This window comes from Zingiber officinale, chromosome 2A, assembly GCF_018446385.1.
Source record: "Zingiber officinale cultivar Zhangliang chromosome 2A, Zo_v1.1, whole genome shotgun sequence".
In the NCBI taxonomy this organism is placed as follows: Eukaryota; Viridiplantae; Streptophyta; class Magnoliopsida; order Zingiberales; family Zingiberaceae; genus Zingiber; species Zingiber officinale.
Genome location: NC_055988.1, coordinates 152,779,675 through 152,803,527, shown reverse-complemented (window position 1 = coordinate 152,803,527; position 23,853 = coordinate 152,779,675). Strand labels below are relative to the sequence as shown.

Below are 23,853 nucleotides of genomic sequence, written 5' to 3'. Positions count from 1 at the left end.
GAACTTAACATTATTAATTCCAAATTTAACTTATCTGTTCTTAGTGGTTTAGACTTGGATAGTAAACGATACTTAACATTATAGATCCAAATCCACGTAGGTTACAAATTTAATTAAATATTAATTTTGAAAATCGGCTCCCAGGTCAAACATGGTGAGTCGCATGACCTTCTTGGGTATGGGAACATCCACCACTGCCTCGACAAAGCCTCTTAACGAAATTCAATATTTAATTTCCTTATATAACTTTAGGTTTAACCAAAAAGAATAATCGAATCACAAGATCAAAAAATAAAATGAAAAAAAACACAACTTCGAATTACAAATCCGAAAATCTAGAATCTCTAGCCTCTTGTGTTTGGTATTTCAAATCTATACAAAGAAAACTAGTATGATGCGGAATAGAATTACTAGTTATACCTTTCTTTGTAAGCAACAACCTCTTGGTCTTCTATCGTATTCCTCTTCTTATCTCGGACGTCGTGTGGGTGACGATCTACCGAGATGAGAACCACCCAAGCCCTTCTTCTTCCTTCTACCAAGATTCGGCCAAGCAACCTTCTCCAAGAGATTATAAGTCTTGGCCACCAACCAAGCTCCAAGGGAAAACTAGGAAACAAAACCTTCTTCTTCTTCTTCTTCTCCAAGCTAGATCCGACCACCAAAACAAGCTCCTTGAGGTTGAAGAGGTTCGGCCACTAAGGAGGAGATGAGGAGATGATATGGCCGACCACCACCAAGGAAGAGAGGAGAGGAAAATAGAAGAGAGTTCTTGTGAGGTGAAAGCACCTCTACCCCCTCTTTTATATTCCTTGGTCTTGACACATAGGGAAATTTAATTATTATTCAAATTCCCTTATATTCTTTGCCTTTGGTCAATAAGGAAATTTTAATTAAAATTTCCTTTAACCCTTTATATGGCCGGCCACCTTCAAGAGATCCAAATAAGGAAAATTTTGTACACAAAATTAAACTTCCTTATTTGCTTCCGAAAATTTTTAAAATAAAAATTTCTCTAATAATTTTCCCTTTATGGTTGGTTATAAAAGGAAACTTTTATAAATTAAAATCTCTCTATTAAAACATGTGGATGATTTCCAAAAAGGAAAGTTATCTTTAAAATTAAAATTTTCCTCTCATTCTACAAATAAGGAAAGATATCAAATCTTTTCTTAATCTTTTATAGAAACTATAATAGGAAAGATTTAATTTTAAAACTCTCTTTTAAAATCATGAGGATGGTTTCATAAAAGGAAAGTTTTATCAAAAATTAAAATCTTCCTTTTAACTACAAATAAGGAAAGATATAAAACCTTTCTCTTAATCTTTTTTAGAAAGCTATAAAAGGAAAGATTTAAAATTTTAAAACTCTCTTTTAAAACACTACAACAAAATCGCTCATAGACATCGGTTTTCCACCGGTGTCTATTTGATTTTTGACCGATGTCTATGAAGCCGATGTTAAAAGTCTGCCATTTTAGACATCGGGTTAAAACCGGTGTAGTATCACTTAACGACACCGGTCTTCGAATCGGTTATTAACCGGTGTAGTATCACTTAATGACACCGTTTCATCAACGGTGTAAAACCGATGTAATATTGTATGTTAATAACACCAGTTTTGGCAGCGGTAAATGACCGATGTAATATTACTTTATAACACCGGTTTTACATCGGTGGAAAACCGATGTAATATGTATATTTTTTACAGATTTGATTTTAAAACCGACAATAACAAAAAAAAATACACAAATATTCACAAATTGTACAAATATTCTTTATTCAATAATATCCATAAAATACACAAATATTCACAAATTATATAAATAATCTTCTTACAACAATATCCATAAAATACCCAAACATTCTTTTTACATCAAAAGCTAGCTAATAGATATCAAAATCAAAGTATAACATTCTGTTAACACATCAAGGTACAACTGTCTCAAATGTAATCTAGCATGCATTCAGCCCACTCGAACCGCACTTGATCAATTTCAACTCTGGAGTACTTGAGATTTGTAAACTGTAAAAACACATAAATCCACCATATGTCAAATAACTAAAACAAATGTGTGCATGTATCAAATAAAATAGAATACTGAGTTTTTAAAGGCTGCTGTGGAAGATAACGAATATAACAGTGAAGGAAGCATAGAAGAACAATAAGGAGCAAAAGCTATAAAATTCACCATCACCACGCAATCAATGAAGCAGGCAAACACAAGGTGGGTTGATATGCAGTGAATCAAAAGGCAACTGTGCCCTTTTTTTGCGGCTTTCATCTTTCCCAGATAATTCCTTCAGTGATTTTTGCTGCTAACTTGGTTTCTGTTTTTTCACATCTTTGTATTAGCGGAATGGATTAAGATTATAAAACCCTCTTACATTTCTTTTGCAGTTGGTTGATTTTGAGAGCTGGAAAATTATTTTCTCAGAATCTAAGAAAAGTGCTGGTTACTTCAGCAGAGTCTCTCTTCCAGAATATAATGTTCCTCGAGAGCAACAAGAAATGGAAATTCAAGCTAACATCTTTGCTTTTGGAGTAGTTTTACTGGAAATAATCAGTGGAAGACCTCCATATTGCAAGGAAAGAGGGTGTCTGATAAATTGGGTAAGATGCATATTTGAAAATATTTGATACTCAAAAACAACATCAGCTTCTTGTAACAGATACTGAGGGCATAAACCCAAATTTGTTCTTATTTCCTACAAACTTCCGATAATCATTTGTTCCATGTAGTTTAGAAGCTTAATTCTCAACAAGCCCTCTAATCAGTTCATACAATAGTCAGGGTAAGTTAAAGGTTGTATTACCTCTATTTAGCTACCTTATCACATCCCAACTGAGGAAACCATAGCCTCGCTGCAAATCACAAGTTTCTTTCAACATTATCTTCCCTTTGGAGATTCATTAGTTGGAAAAGACATAACATTGTTTGCCCTTTGGGTTCGCTAGTCTCAAGATATATCCTTCTTGATCCAACAGTTTGTGATTCATATTAGTAGATTCATGCTATATATCCACGGCTCATTGTTCTTCTATGTTATACAGGCCACAAAGTATCTTCAAAACCCAGAAGAGATAAGTAAACTAGTAGACCCTGAACTGAAAAACACAAAGTCAGAAGACCTCGCGGGTTACAGTTAGCCATGTGCATGAAGATGGGGGTCTAAAAGTGTATATCTGGTTAAGTAGTTTCTATTACTGGCTTTTACTGTAACAGATCAACTGAAAAGTGTATATCTGGTTAATTTACAAGTAATGAAGTATTGACAATCAGGAAGCTATTTAATGGTCTTCTTTCTTATCAAGAGCAGGGAATTTTCTTGATGCAAACTAGCCAATTACTGTAATCATAGGGCACAAGGTCACAAAACTCAGAAAAATCGATTATGATAGGACGCTGAGATCCTAAGCAGCAATTTTATTTCAGAAAAACCTTGGAAACGATCCCAAATTCAAGAACATAAAGATCCTAACATATCACACTTACATCTGTCAACTCTGCCTTACAGCACAGCGGACAACAAGAGTGGTGCATGGTCAGCAATTGCACTAGTGAAGGTTCTCCTCTCTTTTTCTCTCAAATTTGATTGGCTGACTATTTATCCTAAAAGCTAAGTTGTTAGGAAAGAGAGAAAGAGACTAATATATACATTGATATCCTTAATAATCAACATCTCTTTCTCCAATTCTAATTCCCTCTTTTCGGCCACTCTAGTTACTTTTGAGGGCATTTTTACTAGACTTTGGTTGGCTATTACTGATCTTATTCTTAAGCCAAACCAGCTGATTAGATTGACAAATATTCATTTATGAATCTCTAGTAGCACAATCGAAATCTGATTAAAGACAACCTTAACAGATTGTCCACACTCCAGATTCTGCGAACCACCAGATTGTCAATTGAAGCAAAAAAAGAAACATGATAGCATCTAATAAAGTAGGGTCATACTTGATGGTAGATGTACAAAAAAAAATTGGTTCTCAAAATTCAGAAAATACACTTAAACAATAAAAAAAAAACTTAGTTTAGAGTCACAAAATGAACCTTTTGCTATGAAACAGGAGCTCAACATTTAAACAATCAAAATAAGGATTAGTATTGATTACCCATTTATCTTAATAGGTTAGGTTAAATTCAAGTATCAATCCTTTAATCCTAAGGTTACCATTTAAGATAGTTTATCCAACCACTCTACTCACTGCATCTCCTAATCTCTAATTCCTTTCTTCTTAGGCAATCATTTAGTCTCCAACTAGTATATGGTTTGTAACAAAAGCATAGCATTCGGTTTGTATAAAAAAAATCATTGTAACAAAAGCATAGCATCCGGTTTGTATCAAAAAATCATAGCAAGCACCAGGGGAACTAAATCAAAATTATCAAAATCACCAGGGGTAAATATTGTATTATTACCATTGCTTGAAGTGAATCCTTGTGGTCAACTCCAAAATTTTCAATTATATCTTTCATATATCGCATGATATAGAAACCACATTGCTCCGCATCCGGTTGTTGAGGAGACTATGTTAGAAAAGAAATATTGGAATAACTCCTTCAAGGATAGTGAAACAGTTGCTAATCAAAAGTGTTGGTCCCTTTGGAGGTCGACAAGAGGGGAGGGGTGAATTGCCCTACAAAATAAAACCAAAAACCCTTCTCGGATATTCAACTAACTTAAAAGAACTTGTAATTAAAAAGGTAGAGACTAATTAAAACAGAAAATGGACACAGAGGAATTACTTGGTTTGCAATCAGAGGATTGCTAATCCAAGGCAAAGAAGGCGCACTAATTGATTCTCCTCTGGGCGGAGTAGCCTCTTACAACGTTGAAAGCACAGAAAGAAATAACACAAATGAAAGCACTGGATTACAAGTAGTTGATTTCAATGTACGGATCAGTACTTTATTTATAGTACTGGTCCGGGCGCCTGGAAGTGCTTCCGGGCGCCCCCGGGGGGATAAATTTTATCCCCCAACGATCAGATTGCGAAAATCGTGATCCTGGTCAAAATCATGTTCCGAGCGCCCGGAAGCATTCCGGGCGCCCCGGACAGCTCCGGGCGCCCGGAATGGTTCCGGGCGCCCCGGAGCAAAAAGTCAACTGCGGTTGACTTTTTGTCCGGGATCACTTCTCCGTTAAGTCCCAGTCTCGGTCCGAGTCTGTTCGCTCCGGCCTTCCGGAATAGGGCTCACCCGAACCCATGTTCCGGCCTTCTCCTCGAGCAGCCTTCCTTCCCGGTTTCTCGTCCCTCGAGCGTCGCGCACGCTCTTCTCGTCCACCGGTGTACTCTTCCGCGGACACCTCGTCCCTCGGACGCACCGAGCCCGTCGGCTCTCTCCCGTGCCGTCCTTCTCGCTAGCCACGTCTTCCGCTCGACTTCGTGTGTTCCTAAGCTCCTGCACACTTAGACACAAGGGTTAAACAAACGCAGACCTAACTTAGCTTGTTTGATCACATCAAAACACCTTGGGGTTCCAACAAAAAGGACATACCTTGACAGCTACCCATGTTGGTTGTTTTTTCCCTTTCCTTCCAGCCTCCGCATTATACATTTTCAAGGCCCTACATGCATATAACACGTGGGAATTGTATTGCCACATCAAAATACTTACATGTTTCAACAAAGGTAAGAAAAGAAGCCAAAAAACTTACATGTTGACAACATATTTCCAATCTTGATCACGAATGCGGTGACTAAGAGGATCCAACAAAAAAATAATCTCCTTCTCAACATTGATGATAGTCAAAATCCAGTGAAAACTACACAAAGAAATATAATTAGTGTATATATGCATCTTGCAAGTTCTCAAAATATGCAAGTGAGAGTGATATATAACATTTACTCACCCAACGTTGCATGGCACAACAACCAATTGACCAGATGAGATACCAATTAGCCTACTGTTTAAGTAACAAGCCCTTTTATTCAACTGTTCTTGGATGAAATCTCTATTCTGATTTCTTGATGGTACATATTCCACAGGCAATGGATCCACCAATCTGAAATCTTGCAGCAACATCTTTTCCTGCATCTTTCTATATAGATGCCTACAATTGGAAAATATCCCAAAAAAATGATGAAATCTAAATTAATGAAACACATAAATAAAGTCCAATTCAATTGAAAGTTTACCACATATACACAACTATGCAAGTGTCTGTGATTGGCTTCAATTCACAAAAGGGAAATATGTCATCGCAATTAAAAAAGCATGTAATAAATATGAAATCTAGCTTCATATGGAGACGATCAATCCTAAGGCCTCCCGTTTAACTAAAATCAAATTCACCTAGTCCAAACCCATCCACTTCATTGTGCGCCCACAGAAGTTTTCGTAACATGTCACTTAGTAAAAAAGAAGGCAGATCTCTTTGAAGCATATGTGCACTATCCTTGTACTATCTAAATTCACAGGTCATGTTTCAATTGTTCCATTTAACTAAGAATCAGCCACTGTCCCATAACGGGACAGTTGCCTCTGAAACAAGGAACATGCATGATCCATGCCACGTTCGAGCGCAAAACAGCACTGTATAAGAAGGGCAGGCCATGGAACTTGCAAATCTCCACAGAATTACTAACCAATTAACCACGGAAACACATACAAAGCATGTAATAAATATGAAATCTAGCTTCATATGGAGACGATCAATCCTAAGGCCTCCCGTTCAACTAAAATCAAATTCATCGTATCGCATCAGCACATATTTTAGCACCTAGTCCAAACCCATCCACTTCATTGTGCGCATACAGAAGTTTTCGTAACATGTCACTTCGTAAAAAAGAAGGCAGATCTATTTGAAGCATATCATCAAACAGTTCATTCGCACAAAACTACAAAGCGATCCTTGAACGAACAGGACAAATTGAGGAAGTCATGGAACTCGAGGAGTTCCCTTCCAAACAACAACCTAACAGGAACCCATTTATTCACTCATGAAAATTGCGCTAGTCTCCCTCGTAAGCACCCAAGAACGAATTGAGATGGAACAGGGAAGAGCAGTACCTGGCAGAACAAGAGGTAGAAAAATATGCTTCTCAGTGACTACGTCTGTTGCCAAGCGCTGGAAGAGATCAGACAAAGTCAGCTAACGACTCGTCTTCTTCGCCGGCACTCGAAGAGATCCACCGGACGAAGCACCGGAGCGATGATGGTTGGGAAGAGAGCGGATTTTTCCGGATGAGAATGGACGGAAGAATCGCGATGGCGGATTGGTGGGTGGTGGAGGAGTTCACGGGAGGCCGAGGGGGAGGGATCGAGGTCGGAGAGGGCGGCGCGTGGCCGTGGAAGTTCGCCCTGTGAAGGCGGCACTTGTAGGAACCGGCGTGCGTAGTCGGAGCACACACGCACTTCACGGCGCCGCAAGCAGAGGAGGAGTTGGTCGACAAAGTCCGCCTTGCGCCCCGCAGCAACGACCCTTGTTGATGGTGGCTGTGGCGGCGGCGGTGGTGGTGGTGGTGGTGCTCCTCCTCCTTCAAATCGTCGCCATTGGCGATGAAATTGGACGACCATCTCTCTTTTTGATTCTTTCAAATCGTCACCATTGGCGATGAAATTGGACGCCATCTCTCTTTTAGATCCTGAAGTCGAAAATTACACACAAACAACAAACAATAACGGTAGTTGGAAAAACTACTGGAATGCAAAGAAGGCTTCCTCTTCTCAACCAAAGGGAGGAGTTGGAGAAGATGCGGTGTGGTTGGAAGGAGAAGCAAGGGCGTCGTGTCTTGATCCTGATCGGGAGAGGAAAAGGCGTCGATCTAGGAAGGGGGAAGAGGGAGATGAGGTTGAGAGAGATGGTCGGAGGTTTAGGTTTAGGTTGAGAGAGATGGTCGGATGGTCGGATGGTCGGAGGTTTAGGTTATCGCGAGAGAGATGTCGTGCGGAGGAAGGGCGGGATAAAGATTTAGGTTTGGAGGGAATTCACAGTGTGCAGATTTTGGCTTGTGGGGAAAAATTAAAATATTTTATTTGGGTTCATTAACATCGGATTTTAAAAACCGATGTTAAAATCAGTGTCTATTAACCAAAAAAAGGGCGCTCATAGACATCGCCTAAAAAACCGATGTCTATGAGCTAAAATCTGCGCTCATAGACACCGATTTTTAGAAAAACCGATGTAAAAAACTCAAAGACATCGGTTTTAGCCTAAAACCGTTGTTGTTCCACTGATGTCTATGAGCGATTTTGTTGTAGTGAAACCATGAGGATGGTTACAAAAAAGGAAAGTTTTATCAAAAATTAAAATCTTCCTTTTAACTACAAATAAGGAAAGATATCAAACCTTTCTCTTAATCCTTTGTAGAAAGCTATAAAAGGAAAGATTTATAATTTTAAAACTTTCTTTTAAAACCATGATATCCACATAAGAAAAGATTTTAAATAAAATCCTTTTAATCTCTTGTGGTCGGCCCAGCTAGCTTGAGCTCCAAGCATTGGCCGGCCACCACAATGGCTCATCCTTTTGGCTTTGGCCGACCCAAGCTTGGACTCCAAGCTTGCTTGGCCTGCCACCTAAGGGTGGGTAGGAAGTGGGTATGCGGTGGGTGTAATTCTCTATATACAAGAGGCTACGATAGGGACCGAGAGGAGGAATTGGTTTTGGTCTCCCGATGAAATTAAGTTTCCCGTGTTCGCCCCGAACACCCAACTTAATTTCATCAATAATAATTCATACCACTAAAGAATTATTATTGAACTACCGCACCAATCCCAAATTACATTTTGTGCTCCTTCTTATTATGAGTATGTTAGTCTCCCTGTGTTTAAGATGTCGAATGCCCACTAATTAAATGAGTTACTGACAACTCTCTTTAATTAATATCTTAGTCCAAGAGTAGTATCACTCAACCTTATTGTCATGTCGGACTAAGTCCACCTGCAGGGTTTAACATGACAATCCTTATGAGCTCCTCTTGGGGGCATTATCAACTTAGATTACTAGGACATAGTTTCCTTCTATAATCAACAACACACACTATAAGTAATATCATTTCCCAACTTATCGGGCCTATTGATTTATCGAGCTAAATCTCACCCTTTGATAAGTCAAAGAAATAAATACTAAATATATGTGCTTGTTATTATATTAGGATTAAGAGCACACACTTCCATAATAACTAAGGTCTTGTTCTTTTATTAAGTCAGTATAAAAAGAACTTACCTTAAATGGTCCTGCTCAATACACTCAGAGTGTACTAGTGTAATTTATCAGTGAAGATAAACTAATACTTAATTACACTACGACTATTCCAATGGTTTGTTCCTTTTCATCTCAGTCGTGAGCTACTATTTATAATTTATAAGGAATTGATAACATGATCTTCTGTGTGTAACACCACACACCATGTTATCTACAATATAAATTAATCGAACAACTACACTTAACTTATAAATGTAGATATTTGACCAATATGATTCTTATTTCTAAGTAAATATTCATACAAAAAGCTAGGCTTTTAGTATACATTCCAACATCCATTTCCCCTCTTACATGACTAATTCCCGTTGGGCACAAAGCAGTTCTTCCTGAGCCTATTTGGCCGACTACTCCGTGGTCTGCATTTTCTTGGTCAGCTTCTCTAAGGCTTGTATGGCAGCTTGACCTAGGTCAGCTCATGTTCTAGTTCGTGAAGTCAGTCAAAATAAGTCTTGGCCCTCTTCTATCACTTTCTAATTTCTACTTCTGTTTTGTCCCTCACCATTTGAGCCATCACCTGCTCTACCTTGGCTATATTAGCAGCAGATAGAGCCTCTACAACGTCGCTCTTGGAAGGGGTTGTTTGTGTCTATTGGCTCTCTAGATCCGCTATTTGCTTCTCTATGATATGGTGATGCTTCACCAAATGAAGAAGGCATCGGTGCAAGCCCCTTCGCCTCTATTTTGGATTGTACCAATAAATAACACAAGTTAGTAATGTCCAAAAGGATTCTTGTATAAATATTAAACTTTACCTTCAAGGCAACACTGATCATATTCTCGGATATATCAAAGAACCCTAGTCCTGGCATGACTTCCATCTCGTAAGTGTGGAGTCGCTCAGCCAAGGAAGGGTTTGATCCCTTTGATTGCTCCTCAACATGAGGACCTCGATGTATCAAGGAAGGGTCGAAACTCTACCGTGGTTGTACAGAAAGTGGAGAAGCATGACGTCTAGACACGCTACTAGAAGTTGATTGCACCCGCTCAAGCATGGGGGCAGTGGTTTGATCTCTAGCAACTAGAATCATTAAACCCTGGGTTCCACAACCTTTCCCCTAACACTTGCATCTAGAGAGCAACTCCTTAGAGGTTGTGACGCTAGGATGCCTCCATGTGGGGGCTGGATGGACTTTTGTTTCCTTGAGATCCTGGTCTCGGATGTCGACTTCTTCGAGACTCGGAACTCAGTCGCTAATTTCTTGGAAGTCCCAGGCTTAGGCACGGACTTGTTTTTCTTCAAGGTCTTGTTCTCGGGCCTTGATGTTCGACTCTCACTCTGAGTCACTCTTTGCAAACTAGAGACTGATGGTCGTTGGGGAGTGCAAACCTCCTCCTCCTGGGATCGATTGTCAGTTGGGGTCTTAGCTTCGAAAGTGGTGGCCTCAGGGAACTCCTCTAGTTCAATGATCAGAGTCGGTGTCTCAGTGGCAACATCGATCGGTAAAGTAAGGGTAGAAGCCTCGATCAATGGCGGCTCCAATTTCAATTGCATCCCTTGACTCATTAGCTACTCTAGAAGATTTGATCGCAACCATAAGGGTTTAAGCTACTGCAGATGGATGAGGTGGAGACAGTTCTGAGGAAGCTTCAACTGCATCCTCCGAGGCCCACACGCCCTCAGTGGAGGTCAAATCTCACTTCACAATCTTGTTCATTGATGCACTAAACATGATTTAACCTACAAAATAATGAAAGTTAGTTAGTAAAAGGAGAAGTTTGAAGGAAGCAACGTCTTACTCAGTCAGTCGTCTAGGTCGACTAGATTGAGACTTAGCCTGGCCCAATATAGAAGAGCTTCATTCTCCACCAACAACTGACATTGAACTTCAGTCTCACCAGGATCTCAATTATATTCAAATACGTCCACTCCTTGAAATGACCCAACGACAACTGTGCTGGTAAGTCATCACACCAGAAGGTCGACCATGTATATAAATGAGAGGGTTGACAAAAATAAAGTAGCTCTTCCACACATTGGGTAGGACATTCGCCAAGGAAACTACACCTTGATCGAACCGCTAAGTAAACACATCCGGGTTTTGCCTGTCAGCGATAAAAAGACAGTGTAAGATGGTGGAATTTGGTATAGTCAAAAAATGATGCATGCAGTATTGATTAAATGGTAAGAGTTGGGAGTAAGCTGAGGGAGAGGGATTCAGAAGTAGGTGGTAATGTCTTGAATGAAGAAGTGGATTGGAAACCTTAAACCACTCGCTAGCTGACCTTGAAAACAAATTAAGTGATATAACTTTGAGGCGGCTTGTGTAATCGATTTTTTGGCATCGAAATCCTGATCTTATGATCGACTAGGATATCATAATATATTCAAAGTTGTGCTTCTATGCACCATGTGAATACAATTCAATGAGACTTATACCAATTGTTTAATGGATTACTGGTAGCCATGAGAGGAAAAGGAAGGAATAAATGAAAAAAAAAAAAGAAATGATGAACTTGCTATGTCAATGGGTGAGAACTGAAGAAAGACGAAGGCAAGAAGCAACAAGAGCAAATGGAGGTGATGTGGCTTTCAAATAACATAATATACTTTGACAACAACACAATAGGATTGTCACATCAGCCCTTCGAATCGTTGGATGATGACTAGAGAGTCACAAGATCCCGTCGCATATAACTCAATTGAATGGTCACGATCACAATGCAATCTTCGTCATCAAATTACAATAATGATATGTTACAAAGTGATCCATCGACCTCTGAGACAATTCAAATGCAGTCGTCGGATGCAGAGATTAGATAGGCGCCAACGCGCCGCTGCCATCATATCCGGGGTTGCATCAGCAATGATACCATCACATGTATTTACAGTTAATACAGTAGGGTGCTTCCGTAGCTCAAGACAGATACCACACACCACCCATTAATGCAATGGTATCGTACACCAATCATACGCATGATACATAATCCTGCGTATCATGTCCATTAAATGTAATGCTCTCTCTCCCCGACAACTTGGACCTAGTCAATGGTCTTGTTGGAATGCAAACATTTCAACTCAACATTTTGGACAGAACAACGTTGTGGGTGGAATGACAATTCAACACGCTCCAATTAGTCAAACTGCACCTCCTTCAACTAAACTTAAAGGAGAGGCTTGTGATGTGACAATTTTCTACAATCTCCATGTATCCCGTGTGATCAAAAGTCATGTTGATCAATCAGTTAAAGTCAAGATGGGTCAAATATGATCCAAAGAGAATTGGACTTTGTTCAAATGAGACTCAAGTCTTATTGAACTAGCATAGTAAGCTTATCCTAGGGGTTCAAGTTTGGTTAGGTACAAGTCAGCTACAAGGACTCCTATCTTAGTTCCTAATCCTGACCCCAATCCGGCCTCAGTCACCGACACTCTCCATGTCTCAGTCTCATATCCCGACACCATCTACCTATTTCTACCCCAGTTGTTGACACCCCCTAGGTCTTAGTCTTAAATCCCATCACTATCTACATCACTCAACCCAATCGCAGATACCCTCCACGTCTTAGTCTCAAATGGCTCAGCCTTGTCATTGACATACGCCAAGCCTCAGTCTCAAACGGATCGACCTAGTCGTTGATATCTTCGAGGTCTCAATCTCAAATCCTGACACCACTTATGTCTTGACCTCAGTCGCCAACATCTACTTCGGCTGAGTCTCCAATCTTAGCACCACCTATGCCTCGGCTTCAGTTGTCGACTTTGTCTACTCTTAAAGCCACACAACACCAATCTCAATGTTGGACACACACTCTATGTGGCATAGGCATGTGAGTAAGGAGGTCATGAAACCACCTCATCATTAAAAATTATTTCTCTGCAAATACTCCATAACAATGTTGCTAGATGAATAGAGAAGTGGTTATAGGGTTATTAGATCTGTTCTCCCAGATACTTCCCTCCAATCATGTATGCTTAGTAAATGACAAGTCAACTAATGACTGTTGGATCTGATCCATTTGGCTGGCTTATACGAGGAAGATAGAGGAGCATGCTCGAACATGAAAATGTTGTTGGGGCAATTTCCCTAGGTCAAGTTTGACTAAGCTTGAGTTGAGTCAAGCTTGAGTCAGGGTTTGAATTTTGATGTTTGACAATATAAGGAGATTGCTGAAGCAATCGTCCGGTTATGGAGATAGTCAAAGGGTTGACCAGGATGATGAGAATATAAGTCAAGTAGGTCAAGGGTGACAGGAGACTTGACTGGGAAAGTCCTAACTGGAGGTTAGGCGTATGGAAGTCCTAACTGAAGTTTAGGTAGTGGTGAAAGTCCTAACTGGAGTTTAGGTAGTGGTGGAAGTCCTAACTGGAGGTTAGGCAAATTGGAAAGTCCAAGTGTGATCTTGGCAAAGGAGAAAGTCCTGGTGAGGATCCAGGCATTTGGGAAGTCCTGGTGAGGAGCCGGACAACTGAAAGTCCAAGTGTGATCTTGGCAAAGGAGAAAGTCCCGGTGAGGAGCCAAGCAACTGTAAGTCTAAGTGTGATTTTGGCAAGGGTTGTAAGTCCAAGCATGTGGTCTTGACAAAGTAAGTCCTACTGTGACTTGGTAAGGAGAACTCGATAACTAGGATGAGGTCGAAGGAAGCTCTTGAAGGTAAGGCGTGAAGGATGAGAGATATCCGAGGGACGCAAGGCTGATGGAGGAGGCTAGAAGGCTAGTTCGAGGTTGGTCGGGTGTGGTCGGATTCTAAGCATGATGTACCAACAGGTCATGGATTGACCGGATGTTGGGTTTAGGGGGCTTTGGGCTTGATTGGGCAAGTTCACAAGAGCTGGATTGATCAACCGATCGATTGGCTCATACCCAATCGATCGGTTGATCGATTGGGAGAGCACCCGCGACAAAGGCTTCTCCCAATCGATCCATGGATCGATTGGGAGGCAAACGCCAATCGCACAGAAAGCCTCCCAATCGATCGACCGATCGATTGGGAGGTTGGATTTTCGTGTGATCTCTGGAAATCACACGAAACTCAGTGAATCGATTAGGCAATCGATTCAGGGGATTTCCAGAGAACTCAGAGGCGCTTTGGATCGATCGACCGATCGATCCAAAGCCTCCCCAATCGATTGGGAGCAATCCAATCGATTGAGATTCGACCGTTGGCGCAGATAAAGGCATTGGCGTGCGATTTCTTCGGTAGAACTTGGTTCTTTTCCACACGAGCTTGCAAGGGTGATTTTCACAGCTTCTCTACAGCTCTCCCCGCTAGTTCCTGAAGGTTCTTGGAGGCATGTCCAAGTCAAGAGGCGAGTTACAACAAGAAGAAGCTAGAGTTAGGATTTATTGTACAAATCTGGTAAGATTTCCCTTGTATTTGCTTCTCTTTATATTCTTGTTGTATTATGAGCTTGTAAGGCTTCTCCGTCTTCGGTAGTTACTGTAAAGGAGTGGTTTACATAGTGGAGGGTGTGTGAGTGTGTGGATCCTTGGACTAGTCACCTCTTCTTGGGGTGGATACCAAGTAAATCTACGTGTTATCGTTGTAGTGTATTGTTTCTTGTATTTTTCCGCTGCACATCATCACAAGAAGCAAGCAACGACGCAAGGAGTGCGACGAAACGCTATTCACCCCCCCTCTAGCAGGCACAAAGGTCCTAACAAATGCTCTTCTAACAACTATATAAACACTCATGAAGGTAATGGAAAGGTATCTAAACATTTCTATGACCCCCAGGTATTCTTTTCTCATTCTTCTTCTTCTTCTTCCTACATATCAGCTCAAGTAAATTCTAACTTGAGTGTCAGAGCAGTCTGTCAGAATCTCCCCAATGCCAGTCTACCCTCTGTTGAAGTGTGTTTTAGGGCTTCTTCATCATCCGCACCAACAATCTTTGATGAATGTGAGTTAAATTGTCAGTTAACCAGTGGGCGATGGTCAGTGAAGGGTGACTTGACTATCCACGTTATTTGATCGAAATAGTAACCATTCATATTAATTACAATATCTTTCCATAATACAATTCATAATTATAGCATTGTGTGTGATAGTTGTTTGGAGGTAGAGTCGTCAATTTAGGTTGGGTCGGTCGGGTTGATTCAACTCGTCAAATAATTTAAGCGGGTTGGATTGAAATTTTATCAACTCAAACCTCTCGCGGGCCTACCAGCCTAAGCCCGTGACCCACATTGATCGTCCCGCGACGGACTTGGATTGACCCGTGGGTTGAAAAACATATGTAAACGAAGTTTTATATTAATTTATTATTATTATTTGCTATAAATTTTAAATAAAAATAGTATTTTTCACTCATGTTTGCTTGTATTCATGTATATTTAAAATACCTATTTTTGGATACATTTGATTGATAAAATTTTTACGAAGTAAAATATTAAAGATATGATGAAACTTTTTTAATTTGTTTTACAAAAATTTGATTGGTCTGTGGGTTGCTCGTCTAACCTGCAATCCGTCTTGGATTGAGTTAGGTTGGAGATTTTCTAATCTGCCAAGATAATAGATCGACCAACCCCCATCTTGTTATGAATTGACCCGTCTGATCGTTCTATTGGGAGGTTTACAAGGGAAATGATTAATTAAAATTGAATATATTATAAAGAAAATAAAAAAATGGAGAAAAAAATAAATGCGCGTAATGGTTGTCTTTCCTAGCCCGAGAACCACTCATCCGGCAATTTTATATGCAAGTAAATATTCTTACTGCCCTCAGTGTGCAAGCAAGAAAATCTATTGCATCCCATAAAAAAATATATAGAAAGAAATCATGTGCAAAAAAAAGATAGTAATCTCCTTTGCTTGCTTCTTTTTTTTATTCACTTGCTCTCTTCATTCCCGCTGATATATATGTATGCGTCTTCTTCTTCGTTCTTGAGCTAAAAGATTGGTCATCAATGGCGGATCACAGCATCAAACTCACGACCCTCTCTGCTTTCCTCGTCCTGTTCATCCTCCTCCTGCAATCTCACATCGCAATCTCTCAAGAAGTCGGTACGTGGTACGTGAGCAAGCTTTGCCGCTTAAAAATTTGAACTTGATGTGGATTTATTATCCAAAGCTTGATTGCAGCTGACAAGATGGAGTTCAGCTACCAGAAAGGGAGCGAGTTGGGTCCAGAGCACTGGGGGCACATCCACAAGGAGTGGGCGGCCTGCGGCCAAGGCCAGATGCAGTCGCCGGTGGACCTCTCTGACGATCGCGTCGAGATTCTGCCCCTCCTGGGCTTCCTCCGCCGTTCTTACCGCCCCGCCGCTACCGTGCTCAAAAACCGCGGCCACGACATCATGGTGAGTGATCCGATGAAAAAAAAAAACAATTTTGGTCACGCCAAAAAGAGAAAGATGCGATTTTGATCCTGAATCTTCAATCTGGCAGCTCCGGTTCGAAGGCAACGCCGGAAGTGTGCGAATCGACGGAAGCGAGTACGCTCTGAAGCAGCTGCACTGGCACTCGCCGTCGGAGCACACCATCAACGGACGCAGGTGCGTCGATCTCCCTCCCTTCATCTCCAAACTCTTCGAATTCAACAAATCTGAGCTATCTTTTCGCAGGTTCCATATGGAGCTCCACATGGTTCATCAGACCGCCGACAACCGCACTGCCGTCGTTGGCATTCTCTACACCCTCGGCCGCAGTGAACCCTTCCTCGCCAAGGTCCTTCATTAATCATTCAATATATATATATCTCCACAATTTGATTATGTTGGGTGCCGATCGTGCACAGCCAACATATATATACCCACAATTTGATTATGTTGGGTGCCGATCGTGCACAGCCAACATAGGTTATTTCATGAAAATGAGAAGTAACACAGTTGAATTGAGCTGGTGATGATTATTGGGAAATTAGTTTGGTGGCTATTAGAGATGTCTGATAAGATGGTTATTTCATGAGTACATTGTTGTAAATTAATTTTTCGAGTAAATGATATATTAATATTTAATGAAGAGTTGTTCCGATATGATCGGACGAAAATTTAATTCGCACGCTAACTCGAGTATGTGGAACTATTGAGGGTGTGTTTGGTTGAGGTTATTCTTGAGAACCTTGATTATCCATCCAAGATTATCAACAAAAATCCTGTTTAGTTTAGGTAATCGATGATTCCTGAGTAATGTTCCATGCCCGACACGTCAGCAAAAGGGCATGCAACCAGGAATCGGAAAACCTCAAAAAATTAAGGTTTTTCTTGATTGCGGGGTTATCGAATTTTTTTTACCCAAAATATCCTCAGATAAAAGAAAAAATGTAAAAAAAAAAATAAAATGTAAAGAAAAAAATGAAAAATAAAAAAAATAAAATAAAAAAACGTAAAAAAATTAAAAAATAAAAATCATTAAAAAATAAAAATGGTAAAAAAACTTTAAAAATAAAAAAATTTTAAAAAAATACAAAAAACATTAAAAAAATTTTAAAATACAAAAAAAAACATTTAAAAATTTAAAAAATACAAAAAAAAACCATAAAAAATACAAAAATAGAAAAAATATTAAAAAAATTTAAAAAATACAAAAAAACATTAAAAAAATAAAAAAAAATAGGAAAAACGTAAAAAATTTAAAAAGTAAAAAAATAATAAAAAATGTTAAAAAACATTAAAAAAATTTAAAAATAGAAAAATGTAAAAACCCCTAAAAAATAAAAAAATAAAAAATAAAAATATAGTAAAATAGAATAGAGTTTAAATAATAATAATAATAATAATAATAATAATAATATTATTATTATTATTATTATTATGTATAGTTGGTTTTGTAACTAAGGATAATCTGATAAAATATTAAACTAGTTATTCATTATAACCTTCAAACAAACATGTTTTTGTTGTATTACCTAGATTGAACCAAACAACATTTGGTCATGTTTTATTCCCCATAACTTTGGTTATGTGATTACCTGGTAATCACATAACCAAAGTTATACATGATAACTTGAACCAAACGCACCCTGAGGGTTATGAAATTATAATTAATTTATTGATTGATTAAAAGATTAATTATTGTGATATTAATTAATTGATTAATTAATATTTATAATAGATTAAGTAAATAGTTAATCATATTAATTAATTAAATTAATCATAATTAAAAGCTTTAAGTGAAAAGGTTTAAGGGAAAAGACACATCTCATATTCTTTCACCTCTTAGAAGAAACTTTTCACCTCTTGAGAGTAACCCTTCATCCGTATAAAATAAACCTCATTCCTTTCACTAAATTCTAACTCAATTCTCAAGTTGTAAATTCTCCTCTTGGGTTTTATTCTCTCTCTCCTCTCTTAAGAGTTTCAAGGCTTCGAAAGTTCGACAGAGCACGAAATTTGGAATGCTCCTATTTCGAGACGCAAGTCGTTGTATCTTGGGAGACGATTGCCAATAAACCGTTAGCACCTGGGCGGGGCAATATCGTCTTAAGGAAAGAAGTGTTGGGGCAATTTCCCTAAGTCAAGTTTGACCAGTTTGATTACGCTTGAGTTGAGTCAAGCTTGAGTCAGGATTTGAGTTTTGATATTTGACAATATAAGGAGGTTGCTGGAGCAATCGTCCGACTATGGAGATGGTCAAAGGGTTGACCAGGTTGATGAGAATACAGGTCAAGTAGGTCAAGGTTGACAGGAGACTTGACTGGGAAAATCCTAACTGGATGTTAGGCATTTGGAAAGTCCTAGTGAGGAGCTAGGCAAGAGAAAGTCCTGGCGAGGAGCCAGGCAGTTGGAAAGTCCAAGTGTGATCTTAGCAAAGGAGAAAGTACTGGTAAGAAGCCAGGTAATTGGAAAGTCCAAGTGTAATCTTGGCAAAGGAGAAAGTCCTGGTGAGGAGCCAGGCAATTAGAAAGTCCAAGCATGTGGTCTTGGCAAGGTAAGTCCTTATATGACTTGGCAAGGAAGACTCGACAACTAGGATGAGGCCAAAGGAAGCTCCTGAAGGCAAGGCATGAAAGATGGGGAGATATCCAAGGGACGCAAGGCCGATGGAGGAGGCTAGAAGGGTAGTTCAAGGTTGGTCAGGTGTGGCCAAATGCTAGGCATGAAGACAACATAGGTCATAGTTGACCAGAAGTTGGGTTTGAGACTTTAGACTTGAGTTTGAGTCAAGTTTAGATTGTTCAGTCGATCGGGCGATTGATTGAACAGGGTCTTAATCGATCAGCCGATCGATTGGAGTGTGCTGCGAAAGAAGGAATGACCCAATCGATTGGTCGATCGATTAGGAGCATAAATCGCGAGCACAGAGGTCTTCTCAATTGATCGGGCAATTGATTGGGAATCTCCAATTGATTGGTCGATCGATTGGAGCTGGGAGTTCTCGCGCGATCGCGAGAACACAGAAAGCTTCTGAATCGATCCACTGATCCATTCAGACTGTCCAAATTGATTGGCCGATCGATTGAGATTCGACTGTTGCGCAGGATGCAGGTGATGGACGGCTGGGATTGTGCAGAGCTGACGTGGTAATCGATTGGGATTGATTTCAATCGATTGAGAGCACAGGATATAGCTGTTGCGGAGCGTTTTCTCTGCAAATCTTTGCGATCTTTTCCAGCGAGCTAACAGCGACTCTCACGGCGATTTCTTCAGCACTCACGCCTGAAGGCACTTGAGGTGCATCTTCAAGGTTCAAGAGGCAACAACAAGTAGCAAGAAGAAAGGGTATTCACTTGTATTCTTAGGGTTTCTTCTTGTATTTGTGTTTGTGTTGTGTGTGAGTTTGTATGAGGCTTCTTCACCTCCGGCTGCGACCGAGAAGGAGTTGTTCATAGTGGAGATAGTGTGTCGTGTGTGGATCCTTGGATTAGTCACCTCATCTTGAGGTGGATACCAAGTAAATCTACTTGTTAGCGTTATGTGAGTCTTGTATTTTATTTTCGCTGCATATCATCATCAAGACGAAGCAAACGACGCAAGGAGCGCGACGAAACGTTATTCCCCCCCCCCCCCCCCCCCGCGTCTAGCGGGCATATCAGTCCCAATAATTGGTATAAGAGCGAGGTCGCTCTTCTACGGACTAACCGCCAAGAGAGCAAGAAACTATAGGAAGAAGAAGATGGAGTCCGAAGGACCGTTCGGATGAGATATCCGAATTCCACCTTCGTACGACAAAGTAGACTTCAGTTATTGGAGGACGAGGTTGGAAACTTGGTTCCAAATGGATTGGAATCAATGAGTTGATTTGGAAGATCCATTGCGGAGGCGGATAAGGAGGTAATAAAATTTTTGTTAAATCTATTACCTTCTAATATCATTGTGAGTGTAGGCGAATGCACAAGTGCATGTGATCTTTGGAAGAAGATCATTGCCTATCATGAAGACCCGTCACAATTCCAAGGAGTAGAGGAGTCCAAGGAGAAGGGCTCATTGGTCCAAGAAGAGAAGGACCAATCCGATGTTGACATAAGATCAACATTCGAGGAGAAGAAGGAAGAAGAGGAGAAAGAAGAAGATGAGAGATCTTCTACATCTTCAAGAGAGGAAGAGGTGGAAGTATCCACATCCTCAAGAGTTGAAGAGGTGGAAGCACCCACATCCTCAAGAGGAGAAGAAGAAAAAGATGATGCAACCTCCACAATGCAAGATAAATCAAATGGAGAATCAAGTATCATCCCTATAAGCAAAGGTATATAAACTTCAATTGTAAATAATAAAAATCATATCATTGCTTTGAGTGTAGGGAGCATGGGCACTACAAGAGCAAGTATCCCAAATTGGACAAGAAGAAGAGCCAAGTAGTACCCAAGGGCAAGGAGAAGCCCAAAGAGACAACCCCCACAACAAAGAAGAGCAAAGAACACATTGTGTGTTTCTTGTGCAACCAAAATGGACATTATCGAAGCCAATGTCCAAAGGGGAAGAAAACAACCAAAGTCAAAGGAGGAAGCACAAGTCAAGGGGGAGCTTTTAAGAGCAAACCCAAGGTAAACTTTAATAGTGCAATTCCTCTTAGTCATGATATAATGCATGTTAGGAATAATTCTTATCATCTTAATACTATTTATCATGAGAATATGAGGTATGATAGCCTTAAGGATAAATATATTCCTTCTCATGCCAGAACTATCACACCTAAACTTAGGAAGGTAGATAGTATCTTAGGCAATAACTATGTGTTTTAGTATATATTAGATACAAGTGAGATGTTAGGATGGTGAATAAAACTCAAGATGTTGATTTAGTGCATCTTGTTGAGTTTTAGGTTCATCAAAACACATAGTTATGTGTTTTCCAATCATTGAGAAAGCTAATGTACAAGTCATGTGCATTGAGCCCAAAGAACATGATTGGATATTTGTTTTTAAAATGTTTTTAAAAATTCTTTTGAAAACCTTGGTGAAGACTATCTCTTGATAGTATTCATCAATGAAAAGTTAGACACAAACTAGGAGAAAACATTGAAGTTTTCAAAAGTTTTCAAATTTGTGTCACTCTTTGAAAATAGGAAGTATTTTCATAGAAAACTATTTTTTCTTGATAGAGTATACCCTAAATAATGTCTACATAAGTTTTCATGATTTTTAAAGGTTTGTAGAATTTTTGGGGAGTTTCTGAAGTCTGCTGAAATTAAATTTCAGATAAATCAGAAACTCAATCGATCAACCGATCGATTGGGATAGTTTTAATCGATCAGTCGATCGATTGGAAAGCCAATTCTCGTCAACAGAGAATCAGTGGATCGATCAACCAATCGATTGACCCAGGCTGGATCGATCAGCCGATCGATTCAAAGGGAATTTCTGCGAGCAGTACCTTGCAGAATCGATCAATGGATCGATTGAAGTAGCTTCAATTGATTGAGTCTCAACTTTAATCGATTAGGAAGTCTGATTATGGTTGGAAAAATCTGATTTCAGCACATTAAGTCACTTCAAGTTACAATAACCATTCCAAATCCCTTGGAATATATTTGTATACATTTAGGGGGAGTTTTCTTGATGAAAATAGGTATGGATTGGTTAAGATAAATCAAAGTGAAGTTTAGGATGGAGGTTTAGTTTCAATTTCAAATTTTTGAATCTCAAAACTTCAAGTTTTGATTTTCAAGGGTCATTAACTATTCCTAACCCTTTGGAATACACTTATGTACATTTAGGGAGAGTTTTCATGATGAAAACAAATATGGATTGGTTAAGGTAGACTTAGGTGAAGTTTAGGTTGGCGTTTAGTTTCATTATTGAATTTTGAACCTTAAAACTTCAAGTTTTGATTTTCCTAACTGTTTAGGAACTCCAAAGTTATTGTTGGTACAATGACAGAAGTTTGACCATGTTTTTAGGGGGAGTTACTCCTTGAATGCATGAAAATTTATCTTCAAGGACCTTGGAAGGGGGTTAAACCTTCGTAATGGAAAATATTCAGGGTCGAGTATTGGGGAACAATGGAAGATTGGTTATCTTCATTGCTAGGATGATAAATGCTCTCGGATGAGCATTGTGGAGTAGGTTACTGCTCAAGGGGGAACATTGGATTAATGAAGAGGATCGAACCTTCATTGGTAAAGTGAAAAATGCTCTTGTATGAGCATTGAGAAGAAGATTACTGCTCAAGGGGGAACATTGAATACAATGAATGGGAGTTTCATTGGGAAGTTGATGCATGCTCTAGGATGAGCATTGTGAAGTGAAGTAGAGCTCAAGGGGGAGCTTTGGCGACAATGGAAAAGAGTTTGTTTTCAGTTTTTGATGTGTGACAAAGGGGGAGAATGGAAGGTTAAGTTAGGCCTTCATCCCAAACGGGGGAGTTTGTCCTCTAGGAAAGGGAGAGAATAAAGGAAATCTTCATTCATGCCTTGTCATGAAAGGGTTAAGGCTATGGGATTTAGCCTTGTGATAAAGAAGATGTTAAGGCTATGAGATTTAACCTTGTGATAAAGAAGAGATTAAGACTATAGGATTCAACCTTAGTATAAAGAAGACGTTAAGGCCATGAGATTTAGCCTAACTTAGAGGTATTGTCAAACATCAAAAAGGGAGAAATTGTTGGGGCAATTTTCCTAGGTCAAGTTTGACCAGTTTGACTAAGCTTAAGTTGAGTCAAGCTTGAGTCAAGATTTGAGTTTTGATGTTTGACAATATAAAGAGGTTGTTGGAGCAATCGTCCAACTATGGATATGGTCAAAGGGTTGACCAGGTTGATGAGAATACAAGTCAAGTAGGTCAAGGTTGACAGAAGACTTAACTAGGAAAATCTTAATTGGATGTTAGGCATTTGGAAAGTCCTAGTGAGGAGCTAGGCAGGAGAAAGTCCTGGTGAGGAGTCAGATAGTTGGAAAGTCCAAGTGTGATCTTGGCAAAGGAGAAAGTCCTGCTGAGGAGCCAAACAGTTGGAAAGTCCAAGTGTGATATTGGCAAAAGAGAAAGTCTTGGTGAGGAGTCAGGCAATTGGAAAGTCCAAGTGTAATCTTGGCAAAGGAGAAAGTCCTGGTGAGGAGCCAGACAATTGGAAAGTCCAAGCATGTGGTCTTGGCAAGGTAAGTCCTTATATGACTTGGCAAGGAAGACCCGACAACTAGGATGAGGCCGAAGGAAGCTTTTGAAGGCAAGGCGTGAAGGATGAGGAGATATCTGAGGGACGCAAGGCCGATAGAGGAGGCTAAAAGACTAGTTCGAGGTTGGTCGGGTGTGACCAAATGCTAGGCATGGAGACCCAACAGGTCAAGGTTGACCAAAAGTTGGGTTTGAGACTTTGGACT

The 23,853-nt window shown here is 39.8% G+C and overlaps 1 protein-coding gene and 1 long non-coding RNA gene across 2 annotated transcripts; both read left to right on the top strand.

Annotated features, from left to right (window-relative positions):
- The first annotated feature begins 2,405 nt into the window (after positions 1–2,405).
- On the top strand, positions 2,406–3,102 carry LOC122040166. The gene is made up of 2 exons (XR_006128531.1): positions 2,406–2,614; positions 3,056–3,102. It is a non-coding gene; the product is annotated as an uncharacterized LOC122040166 (long non-coding RNA).
- A 12,965-nt stretch (positions 3,103–16,067) lies between these two features.
- Positions 16,068–16,839, top strand: LOC122044138 (alpha carbonic anhydrase 7-like). The gene is made up of 4 exons (XM_042604674.1): positions 16,068–16,164; positions 16,243–16,460; positions 16,549–16,655; positions 16,725–16,839. Exons 1-4 carry the CDS (start codon positions 16,068–16,070, stop codon positions 16,837–16,839), a joined length of 537 nt encoding a protein of 178 aa, XP_042460608.1.
- Positions 16,840–23,853: the final 7,014 nt, after the last annotated feature.